The 12,989-nt window shown below is 43.6% G+C and overlaps 1 protein-coding gene across 1 annotated transcript in view; it reads right to left on the reverse strand.

Annotated features, from left to right (window-relative positions):
* The window catches only part of PUM3 (pumilio RNA binding family member 3), a 38,772-nt gene extending 30,644 nt beyond the window's left edge, over window positions 1–8,128 (reverse strand). The window contains exons 1-4 of the mRNA XM_024200178.3: window positions 8,053–8,128; window positions 6,593–6,684; window positions 4,708–4,890; window positions 86–221 (exon numbers count right to left, since the gene is read on the reverse strand). Coding sequence (XP_024055946.1) covers window positions 86–221; window positions 4,708–4,890; window positions 6,593–6,674 — 401 coding nt within the window. The 5' untranslated portion in view covers window positions 6,675–6,684; window positions 8,053–8,128. The remainder of the gene's footprint in view (window positions 1–85; window positions 222–4,707; window positions 4,891–6,592; window positions 6,685–8,052) is intronic.
* Window positions 8,129–12,989: the final 4,861 nt, after the last annotated feature.

The raw sequence follows: 12,989 nt of genomic DNA on the forward strand, positions 1-12,989 counted from the left end.
AGACAGAATGAGCAACGCTTCACCACTCCATGAGTACTAATTAAAAAGAACTGTATGAAAGAAAATATAATAGAGCCATCATTACCTTCTCACACTTTCCCATATTTGTTTTGATTTGATGATTACATCATAATTTGTTTTGTCATTAAGTTGTCTGCTCTGCTTTAATTCCTTCTTTTTCTTTTTTAAATCATCCCATTTAGGCTTCTTAGGTACTGACCCTGATGATAAAAACAAAACATTGTTTGTAACAAAGTAATAGTCTTCTGTTGGAGACTGGGAGGCAGATCCTCAACTGGCCTCCAATGAAGTCAACAGAGCTATGGCAATTGACATGAGCTGAGGATCTACCCCTGACTGCCTACCTAGCCAATCTGAAAGGGTTAATACATACTAAACACTTGGAGTGGGATTCACAGGGGGACTCAGGTACTTAACTGCACTAAGACCAAAATGCCAGTGGCATTCACAAAACCCCTGCTCAGCTGCCACCTAACTGTAGAAGCCTAGGTTTCCAATGATAAAAGTGGGAATCATGCCTAACCCCTGGTGGGATGGGGATTCACAACCTTCACCTACAGGTACTGATCGAATAAACGTGCTAGGAGGCTGCTTTAAAAGCACATCTATCTGACGGGGCTCCACACAAAATGAAGGATGTAGTGATGGTGGACAGTATTCGTTAGAGCAGGGCCTTGTCTCCCACTTCCCAGGTATAGTCTGTAGCTCTCTGAGTATCGAAGCATTCATACATCTTCAGTAGGAGAGGTTAAGAGAGATCTACTACAGAATACCTCAAATTAGGGAACTCACCTGGGAGGTGGGAGACCTGGGTTTAAGTCCCTACTCCAACTCAGCCAGAGTTCAGACTGAGCCCTGGGCAACTGGAGATTGTCTCCTACATCCTGGGCAAGCGTTCTAGCCACTAGGCTATTGGGCTCTTCTTGAGCCCTGGCTTAAGTGCCTACTCCAGGTGAGAGTTCACTGCTGTGAATCATGAGTGGAGGGAGGTGCCATCCTCTGGCCTGGATTTAAGCGCCTAACTCCTTTTGAGGAGCAGGGCTTAGACCAAACCCCATCCTCCACATTTCCTATTGACTAGCTTAGGCAGCTCCACCCTCAGCATGATGACTTTTGTGAATCCCTCTTTTTAGGCACCTAACTTTCCCCATGCATTGTATATGGACCCTGGCTACCTAATTTTGGGTTGTGAATTCCACAAGGCGGCAGGTAGTCTAATAGTTAGGCACTGTAATGCTCAGTTGTAGCCCCCTTTGTGAACTGCATCATTGGTGACTTGCTAGGACTGGCAGCTTCTGCCTGGGAGATATCAGATATTGGAAGAGCAAGACAACTGCCAGATTATTCTGAAAGCTTTGACAAAGAATAGAGGTAAGTTAAAGTCTTAATAGGATGAATGCTGACCCAGATTGCACCTACAGCCCCTCTAATGACTTTACATCAGAATATGGCTCAACATATCCCCCCTTCTCTCCTCACTCCCCACCCCCAAAAAGTGGGAGAGTTGAATTTTTTTTTTTTTTTTTTTTACAAATATAACTTAAATCACCAATTTTTTGTGATATCTTAGATAACAAGGAGTATATACCCTCAAAAATTAAACTTGGTGGGGTTCTTGCCTTTCACATCCTTGAGATAAACTGTCAGAATTCAAAAATGTTGTGCTAGAAAAGAATACATTCCCAACTGCAAACACTACATCTGCCTCTGATCATTACCACTGGCACCCTCCTTTTATGAAGGAATGTAGATAAAAAATAAACATTCAAAAGAGGAAAAATGTGAAACTAAAGGGCACAATCAGTTTATGATCTCCTGCCCTCTAATAAATGACAACTGTTCTTATAAACAGATTTTGTCTCTTTTAAAATTTGTTCCTATTAATATGTTAATGTCTTTTACTGGGATCTGTTCAAGATGTTTTCAAGTATGTAAAGCACTGGAGGGGAACAAAAAAAGATTCTCGACAGATGAGTTCATTTATAGATTTAAGTATACCAGCTCTAACAATTACCCACTGCGACTTTATATGTAAAGCCTTCTTGCATGCTTAATCCTTTCATTCAGTGGGATTCATTAGGAGCTTTTACTATACAATGGCTAAAGACTGCTGCACAGCAAGATTATTACTTTAAAAGGATTCTTCATATGAGATGTCATAAATGAACTTCAAGGTACAGAAAAAGTGGACTAATGTTTGCTTTTAGCTTTAATCATCTCGTAGCAAAATTAATCACTATGTACAATACAGATTCCCAGAAGTGAAAAGTCAGGGGGTAAGGCATGCTAACTAGCACTGTTCAATTGAAGCCCAACAGAATGGATGAATTAAACGCGCTCTCTCTCAACAATACATTGTTTAACAGTTTAGCACTACACACTTCATTTTTCTCCAACATACCAAACCTTCCCTTTTGTAAAGGATTGCAATTTACACAGAGTATTTTAGAATCAGTTTATGTCTCAGAATAAATCACTAATTTTTAAAAAAAATAGAAGTGAGCAAATAAGACAAAAGTTAATAGAAAACCTGTCAGTCTCTTGATATAGTTAGTGACAACTGAAGTGTTGCTTGAAATTTGAATGAGCAAGACTGGAGGCTTACAGTTGTTTTAAGATAAAATCCATTAAAAAAACAACGTAACTCTGATTTAATTCGACCACCACCTCTATTTCTATAAAGTTTTCAAAAAATAGGAGTATTCCCCAAACTAAATCAAAGTTAAAACAGTGAAAAAACTTATAAAACAGAACTTTAATGTTATTGTATGAGCCTCCAGTTTCCCTCAATTATTAAGCCACGCTTCATTTGTGATAGCCCTTTACATGCAGAACTGTACGTCTGTGGGAAGCAGCAATCAAATGACGGCTCTCATTAAGAGACACCAGAACCAGAGAGTTATGAAACTATTAAGATAGTGACAGAACTAAATATTTACTAAAAAGTGTCTGTATATGCACATACACAGAAAAATAAATTTACAAAAATGCAGAAACATCCAGTATAAAATACTGATTGAACTGGTGAATAAATGCTATAGGCCTACAGACCAACAGTACAAATGGAGAAGAAAAGCCCTTGTTCTTCAAGTTTTGGCTATGATTGTTAGAACATGATACAAGACAAAAACTCATGACTTTTACATTTTGACACCAACACCAGTAGTTAGTCAGCAGCTGGTGCTCTTGTATCAAAGGGGGGGTCTTTCCTCAAAAGGAGACCATCTCCAAATGGCCCCACTATTCATACTGCCTTTATCAGATCTGTATAAAAATAATCAGTAAGGTTGAAAGGCAGATGACTGAACTAAAGCTGTGACTTTTTCTGTCATTTAATACTTGAAGTTCTCTTTGTCACTACAAACTATTATGCATCAGTTTATGCCAGGGGTGAACAACCTTTTTGGCCCGAGGGCCACATCTGGGTATGGAAATTGTATGGCAGGCCACGAATGCTCACAAAATTAGGGGTTAGGGTGCGGGAGGGGGTGAGGGCTCCGGCTGAGGGGTGCGGGCTCTGGGGTGGGGCCAGAAATGAGGAGTTCAGGGTGTGGGAGGGTGCTCCGGGCTAGGACTGAGGGGTTCGGAGGGCAGGAGGGGAATCAGGGTTGGGGCATGGGGTGTGGGCACATGAGGGGGTCAGGGGTGCCCGCTCCAGGCAGCGCTTACCTCAAGCAGCTCCCAAAAGCAGCGGCATGTACCCGCTCCAGCTCCTAGTGGAGGCATGGCCAGGTGGCTCTGTGTGCTGCCCTGTCCGCAGGTGCAGCCCCTGCAGCTCCCATTGGCTGCGGTTCCTGGCCAATGGGAGCTGCGGGTGCAGCGCTTGGGGCGGGGGCAGCGTGCTGAGCTCCCTGGCTGCCCCTAAGGAGTTTGTAGTGTTTGTAGTGACATGCCGCTGCTTCCGGGAGCCGCACCGAGTGGGGCAAGCCCCTGACCCTACTCCCCAGCTGGAGTGCCGGAGCAGGGCAAGCCCCGGATCCACTCCCTGGCGGGAGCTCGAGGGCCGGATGCGGTCCCAGGCTGTAGTTTGCCCACCCCTGGTTTATGCCATCATACCAAGAAATTAGCCAATAAGTTTAGTTTACTGGTGGACTGCCTATGTTAAACTGGAATTTTCACTGCTACAGACTGTGGGTCATGTGACTTGTATAGTAATCAGTTTAAATTGGCTGAAATAACATTTTCCATGGGAAGTCCAATAGGGTGCTACAGAGAAGCATTTTTTATAGTTAGAGTTTTATTAGTATTAGAAATACTATGGAAGCTGGTGATAATATAGGAGTGTATTGAAAAGAGTAGTAAGACAATCCCCTTCTCCCTCCATATTTCCAGTGCAAGCAGTTTGGTTCCACATATATTTGTGATCATGCCTATCTCAAATTTCTACTATGGGGTTCTCAGGATAACAGGGGCACAGGCATGACCTAGTTACTTATGCCTATGGTGATTACAACAGAGAACAGTCAACTCGTACCGTTAAAAAGTCTATTATACAATCTCACACAATTCAAGGCAATTATAGCATTACCCTGATCCCACTTAAATCTATTAACATATTTTAGAACATATATTGTTGAAAGAAAATACGCTTCCGTTTTATTGTAAGAGTATACTTTACAGATGATATATCACTTCAAAAGAAAAAAGTAAAAAAAACCAACCACACACCAACAATAATATACTCACCACCCTCATTATCCTCCTGGAGTTTTCTCTTCCTAGTGAACTTTTCTGGTTGCTGCTTACTCTTGAATTGTTTCCCACTTGCCTTACCAAGTTTTTTGTTTCCTTTCTCAGACTTCTTGGATCTGAATTTAGGCTTTCCTTCTTCACCTCCTTTGCTATGAAACTTCTTCGGTGGACCAGAATCTATGCACAACAAAAAAAAGAATTAGATTGAAAAGGACACAATCCTAGAACTGATATTATTTTCCAAGTTTCATTCACTATTAAACGTTTTAATAATTATTTTGTAACAATCAGAGTATTGTACATAATGCACCAAAATCCATGCATGCTGATACAGAATAAAAAAGAAAAATCAGATCCTGAAAAGCCCCCCAGCATTCTTACTAATCTATAACAATTTTATATCCCTCCCATCTGGCCTTTTCATCATAGCCTTATGATCCTTCTCCTACTTTTGCCCTAAATCCTTCATATAGATGCAATGCAATACCAAAGGTGAACAGAGGACAATTCTAAAGGAACAAAGCTGCCTTATTTGTAGTAAGAGTTTCACTGCCTCCGAAATCTAAGGCCCCAGTTCTGCAAACATCTTTAAACACACTAGTTGAAGAACACAAGTAGTCTAATTGGTATAATGTGAATGGATGCAGGTTAGTTTATCTCTGGCTTGTATCTGGTGACTCTAGATACAAGACGTGGTAATTGCTTACTCTTGGATGCTCAGAAAACTTCTACCAATGAAAGCAACCAGGCACAAATGGCATAAAATGGCTAAATGTTTTGTGTGATGGTTGCAAAGCAAATTGTGGTAAGTCTGTACACCTTCTGAAGGTCCAGTTTGACAGCAAGGACAGCAAAATACAGGAACACAACGTGTATACATTTTAACAGAGCAATTTCCCCTCTTTTCTGTTTATTAAAAGCCTCTAGAAAAACACTTAAAATATCTGTGGTATTCAGTTAAGTGACAGCACAAATTGCGAGCAAGTAGGCACTTAGAGCATGGCAAAAAAGTACAGAGATCTTATATACAACTCATCCCCTCAGTTGCACAATTAGATTGTTTTGTTCTTTTTATTTTTTTTTTAAACCTAGGCTATGCCTACAATACATACCTTTACGGTTTCCTGTGTAGCCGCTCTCCTGCCAGCAAAATAAAATCACCCTCAATGAGTGGTAGTAGCCAACAAAGCGCTGTCCACACCGGCGCTTTTCATCAGTAAAACTTTTGGTCAGGGGTGTGGGTTTTTTTCCACACCCCTGACCGACAAAAGTGCAATGTAGACATAGCCTTAGAGAAAATAACTGTCAATGAATTGTTTAGATTTATGCTTCCTGAACCTAATAAAGGACTCTGTTCTTGATCATATTCATTATTCATGTTATTTTCACAGTGAAACAGCTTTATATAATTAATCTGCCATCTGGTGATAATGCTGAATATTTTCCCCTTCGCATTTAATAAAAATAGGCAATGTGAAAGTGAAGAGACAAGCACCAACTTGAGCTACAGTTCCCTAAAGTGTCTCAATCCTATCTTGTAGCAATATTGTTATTCCAGTTGTGGGAGACTCTCTTAAGCAGAGAATGCAAAGTGACTACATTCTTCAGCATGGTTGGCAATTTGGGAAAATGTGGATTAAAATGAGAACATGTTCAATTTTAACCCAATATAGTATGTTAGATCAGATTTTCAAAGTTGAAGGGTTTGCACATTTAACCCACTTGCGCCATCTCAGCTCCTCATTTTCAATATTATAGTTAATGTATTGTTTGTAAGATTAACCCACTTATGCAGATGAATTTGAATTTGTTGTACCTCTTGCATTCTCCACCCTTCAATAAGAACAGTTTTATGAAATATTATTCTTTGCGGTCTTACCATTGTCTTTTTTAAATTTATGTTTTCTTTGTGGTGCTTTTCCATTTTTCCCCGTGAATCTCTTTTTACCTTTGGCTTCCATAGCAGTGACACTGAAATACAGAAAAAGAGGCACAACTTGTTGGGGACCATGAATGGATGCATCTGTTTTAGTTCAAGAGCATAATGACGTCTCTAACTTTAAAAAAAATCCTTTGTCATAAGCTATATGATAGAACTGACAAAGGAAAACAAGTACTAAAAGACTGTGGCAATAATTCATAATTTTGTATCTCTAACTGGTACTTTTCTCATTATAAATTTAGTTTCCCATTTCTCTTGTAATCATTTGTGCATCTGATTACCAAACCAGGTTAACTAAGATTACAACAGCTTACCTAAGTATCCCATAATGTTCATAATCAATGCCATTCTCCCTCCCACCAGAAATTCTCCACGTTAAATACCTCTATTTTTAACAGAAATGATAAAATGCTATAACTGAGTATTTTTGAATTTTTTTGTATAACATCAGGCTGAACACTAAATAAATGCTATGTTTTATCACTGGGAAGTTCTGTACTTCCATTTTTTAGGGTGACATCATCTATTTTCATTCCTAAAGGTCCAGATCCTGAAGTTAGATGCAGGATGGGGGCAGAAGCAAAAGCAAACTGTATATAAAACCTTGTTTACTAAGTGTTTATTATTTGTATTGTGCTCAAGAGTACAGTAGGCACCTTAAGGTCTCTGCCCTGAAGAGTACAGAATTAAGTTAAAACTGAGGAGTCAGAATAAATGCAAATAAGGAAGTAAGACTAGGACAAGGAAACAAACAAAACCTCTCTATCCTGCAATCATTAATGTGTGTGCTTAACTTTAAGCATGCAAGTAAGGTTAAGCACATACGTGTTTACTGGACTGGAGCCTAAAAAAGTACAATAAAGCTATAATAGTAATGTGTTCTTAGAAGCTCAAAGTGATACACCCACCCCATTCATTCATTGAATCTGTCCAAATTAATCCTGTTAGAGGCTGCTGCCCAAAGCACCGAGGAGGGATGTGAAGTAGGAGAAGGCAGAGCCCTGCTGGACAGGGGCAGGAGGCAAGGCCCAGATGTTTGTGGGCAAGGAAGCCAGGCACGAACGGCGCTGAGCGGGGGATGAAACCGGGGGTGACAGACTCCAGCGATTCAGGGCTTTGCGAGTCGCAGGAGTTCAGCGCACTCCGCACAGGCCACCTGCGCGGTTTCACCCGTCAGACGGGACAGGCGCAGCGCGTGTCCCGGGGCTCCTGCGCTGCGAGGAGTTTCTCAGCGGGCCCCGCCCCCGCGAGACTGACACCGACCCCGAGATCCCGCCAGCGCGGTGGAGCCAGACGGGCCGGGCAGGGAGGTCGCAGGGACTGGGGAGATCCACCCCTCCCCGCACGCGACCCCCGCAACGGGCGGCTCCCCCCAGCGGCCTCCGGCCCCCACTCACCCAGACACGTGCGCGGCCCCGGCAACCTCCGCACGCACCTCTGCTTTACGGCTACCGTGCTTGGGGGCGGGGGTCACCGGAGCGTTCCACATTGGCTAGCCAAGCGGAAGCAGCGCGACAGCGTCGGAGCAGGCTGCCGTAAAGCAGCAGGAAGGGCTGGGGTCATCATAGTGGGAGGATTATTCTGCTTGGCGCGTCCACGTCCATACACGCTCCCGGGCACAGTGTGGGGACGGGATCGCGTCTCCCCCGAGCCCCTCCGGCTGCGGCAGGCCCGGGCCGAGCAGCGGGGCGGTCGGGCCCTATGCCCGCAGCCCCGACACGGGCGGAGCCAGGCGGGGGTCGGAGCTGCCCCGCTGGAGGTGCAGCGAGGCCCGCGCGCACCTGCGGACTCTAGGCGGGGTGTGAGTCCCGGGCCGGGCGGGGGGGCTGCTGCCTGCACCCCCTGGGATAAAGCAGTAAAACACCCCAACTACATGGCGTCCGCCTTCAGCGCCCCCACTGTAAAAACTACCAGCATCACTGTGCTGGGAGCCTGTTTGTCTCCTTGGCACCTCACCGGCTCCCAGCTTCCCACCTATGCAAAGACAGTCTCTGGCGTCGTTTTGTGCCTGTGGTTATTGCCTGTCTGGTTCCACTCACTGCACCCTCGCTTCCATCCCATCTGTCACTTTGGGCCTACCTGGGAGCTGACCTGAGGCTGTGTCTCTTTGCCCTGGATGGTTCGAAGAACCCTTTGAACATTGCCATTTAACCACACAGTGTTTTCCTGTTGCAAGGTGTGCCATGCTGCTGTGGGCCTGCGATGGGCATGCTGGCCTACATGTAAAATCTAAGGAGTTTAATGTCCTTACGTTTGACTTTAGGTTGTTTTGTCTAGATTTCTCTTTAAAAATAAACCCACTGCTAAAGATCACTGTTTCAAAGTGCTCAGGTCCGGTAACTCCTCCCATAACAGTGCTGAAGTTAATTATACTGTAATCTATATTCTGTAGTGAGTCAACTCAGGTCTTGAACCACCTGTTGCATGTTACTTAAAGTAAGAGTAGGCTCTCCCCTTGGGTGTTCCAAAACTAGCACTTCCAAGGAGCAATATTAAAGTTAGTGAAAAGTTGCTTCTTTAAAACATGCCCCATATATAATATGTGGGAAGATAAAGTCACTCATACAGTTTTAGTTTTTAGCTGCTGCTTTGATTTCCCTGAACCTTGTATACTTAGTAACCTTTGACTGATCAGGAGGTCACTGCTATAACTATCAGTATATCTGTAGTATTATAATGCAGGAATTTTTATTTATATAGATCGGTTTTGAGCTATAAAGCCTTCAATAGACCTAAACAGGGCCTGCATCTCTAAGGCCACCCTCTACCCCCTTTGTACCATACTGCCACAGTTACAGTAAGTAGCCCCCTTGGTTTAAAAGAAAGAGAGTTGCTAGCAGGGCATTCTCCTGATCTTTGGAATTCACTCACCCACTTATGGCTAGATCTTCAGCCCCAGCTGGTTTATGTTGCAAAGCAGTTAGTAAGCTATCTTAAAGATGTAATTAAGGATTCCCCTACACCATCCTATCACCATGAACATGTAGAGATGGGGAAACTATGTGAGTGAGAGAGATTTTGGTCCCTGGTTGTCTCAGGGTGGGATGAAAAGGTGGCTTAGCGTTACCTTCCCCCACGTCAGCTGTGTCATGCTTAGCTAGGGTGACCAGATGTCCCATTTTTAAATGGACAGTCCCGTTTTTGGGGACTTTTTCTTATATAGGCGCCTATTACTCCCCCACCCCCAGTCCCATTTTTTCAGTTACTATCTGGTAACCCTATGTTTAGCACAACTCAGGATTTAGCTCTCAGTCCAAAATAGCCCAGATCTGTTGGCTGGAAGGACACAATGAAAAGTTTATCTTCCCTCTTTCCCCGAGGCTGGGATTGTACACTGAGGTTTGGGAATTGTGGCTGGAGAGGAAGGTTTTATTTTCTTCCTAGTTTTAGGGAAGCTTCTGCCTTTATTTTTGTTTGTATTACTTTGTTTATATTTTTAATATATGGCAAAGGCATCTAGAGCTCTGCTTTGGAGGAGGCTGTACCTCAGGGGTAGGCAACCTATGGCGCGGGTGCCGAAGGCGGCACACGGGCTGATTTTCAGTGGCACTCACACTGCCTGGGTCCTGGCCACCGGTCCGGGGGGCTCTGCATTTTAATTTAATTTTAAATGAAGCTTCTTAAACATTTTAAAAAACTTATTTACTTTACATACAACAATAGTTTAGTTATATATTATAGACTTATAGAAAGAGACCTTCTAAAAACGTTAAAATGTATTACTGGCACGCGAAACCTTAAATTAGAGAGAATAAATGAAGACTCGGCACACCACTTCTGAAAGGTTGCCGACCCCTGCGTGTAGCTCTTCAGCTCAGTGAATTATTACAACAACCTTGACTTGTGAACTAGTCATTTGTACAGATATTACTTAATCATGGTAATTAGTGTAACTAGATATTATCCAGGATAAAAGAAGAAGGTGATAAAGAAATGCATCCCACACTTAAGAGAAGAAGAAAATATGTTGTACAGCAAGCAGACATTTCCCCCCAGTTATACTGAATTTTTTTGTTTTACAGATTCACCTATATTTTCATTTTAAAAATAGATTTCCAGTCCAAAGGTAAGAGAAATGAATAGAGGAGGTAGTGATGGGACTAGGGGTCCAGCTCTCCGCCTTCTGAAATCAATGGTCAAAAAACACCAAACCCACCATTTAATTCAAGGGCTGCAGGATTGGGGCTACAGCAATAGTTAAGTATAATTTTAGAAGTGGATGTACTGTAAAATGATTAGTAGTAGTCATGTAGTATCATAGATGTGCATACCACTTTACAAAACAGAGCTGTCTTGCAATCCATGGATTTGTGAAACAAGTAGTTTTTTTTCACTGAACATTTGCTTAAAAAAATGTATACTTCTGCCTCTAAAATTAAAAAGTGTGTAGTCTCTGGATACTCCCAGTTGAGTGCCCCCCTCTCAGCTGTTCACTAGACTTTTGTGAGGGGAATCCAAACCTCTGGATTGCTAGCTGTATGACCTCTCCAGAGCCTGACTGGATCCCAATCACTGCCGTAGTCTTGTGGTCTCTCTCAGGGCACAGAGCTTCTGTCTTCCACCCCCTCTGGAGAGCTGGAATCTGTTCCTATGGCTCAGTGCTGACCTTGCAGCCTCCCTCATACTGTGACAGTCAGAAGTGATCCCCCCCCCCTCCCCCTTAACAGCTAGCAGCCGTTATGGCAGCCAGCGGCCATTAGGGGAAAGCAGACACCTCAAGTACACAGCAACCTGAACTTTTAAACTGTCTTCTCTCCTCTGCCTTGAGGCAAAAGAAACTGGCTCCAAACCGGTTTTCACTAACCAGATAACAGAAGTACGGAATCTGGCAACCACCAATCAAGTGTTAACACAGCAAGGGTCTTTGTCTGAATGTGTATAAAAATCTGTAAAATGTGTGTAAGACAGAGTTTTTATACCAAAGTGCAAAGCTCTCCTTTCTTCTGCAGAATAAAGCAACCTTTTCCTTATCCCTGTCTAGCTGTTATTAGCTCTCAGCTAGGCAGACCCAACACTTCAGTAACAATAGCTTAAACACACCCTTTCCCGGAATTCTACCCAAAGGTGTGAGCCTTCTGGGTTACAGTTTAACTCTCGCGGGAGGCATATAGCAGTTGTGAAGTTTTGTAGCGTTGTGCTGGGGTGGACCTTTGTCAAGTGACATCCTACTCAGTCTCCTCAGGTGATCACTGATCCTTGCCAGGTGACTTTGTTAGCCAAAGTGACCTCTCCCCTGACAAAGCAGTTCTGGACAGAAGCCAGCTTTTGTCTAGAGTGCTTCCTTCTTGACTAGAGAACAATCCAGATTTAACAATCCTGTATTGCTAGGCCTTTGCCACTCCCCTATTGGAATTTCAGTCCAAAATGGAGGCAAAAGAATAACAGAGAAGACAAAAGGCTGTAACTTCAAAATGTGGTTTGCAGCTTCATAAGGATACATGTAGAGTTTGTAATCTGAGACAGAATTTGTAAATTGTATAGCTGGAATCCCCAAATGACCACACATATAGCCATCAGTACAAACCAGACCAAGAGTGCTTTAGAGAATGTATAAATGTTCATGACCAAACTAAATATGGCATGAGGTTTTTGGTCACAATTTCAGAGGGTAGGATCCACAAAAGAACTTTAGCATTTCAACACCGAATTTTGCGGTATCTAATTTTTAGGTGCCTAGATAATCACAGGAACAAGACTGTGACCCACAAAGGCTGAGTTAGGTGCCTAGGCTACTATACAATGAATGGGGAGAGATAGGTACCTTAGATGGTGATCCACAAAACCAGCATGCTAGGCAGGGAGCTGCCTAAGCTAGCCAATGAGTGATGCTGATCAGAGGGATGTGTGCTAAGCCACATCCTTCTCACAGGAATAGGCTTGGCTACACTTGCGAGTTAGAGCACATTAAAGCAGCCCCAGGTGCCCTAACTCATGATGCGTCCACACTGGCAAGGCATGTAGAGTGCTCGGACTCCACAGCTGGAGCGCCCCTGGTAATCCATCTCCACGAGAAGCATAACGCTTGCTGCGCCCTGGCTGGAGCGCCGCAGCGCCAGTGTGAACGCCCTGGTCTATTAATGCGTTCTGATCGGCCTCCAGAAGTGTCCCACAATGCCTGTTCTAGCCACTCTGGTTATCACTTTGAACTCTACTGCCCTGCCCTTAGGTGACCAACCGTCAGACCTGCCCTTTAAATTTTCTGGGAATTTTGAAAAATCCCTTCCTGTTTGCTCAGCAAGGTGTGGAGTGCTCTCAGCGAATCTTTCCAGGTGACCATGCCTCCATGCCCAGGCGATCCCCAGTATGGAGCAACGGCGAGGTGCGGGACCTCATC

The sequence above is a fragment of the Terrapene carolina genome, unplaced genomic scaffold (assembly GCF_002925995.2).
Source record: "Terrapene carolina triunguis isolate 2854851 unplaced genomic scaffold, T_m_triunguis-2.0 Scaffold113, whole genome shotgun sequence".
Taxonomy (NCBI): domain Eukaryota; kingdom Metazoa; phylum Chordata; order Testudines; family Emydidae; genus Terrapene; species Terrapene triunguis.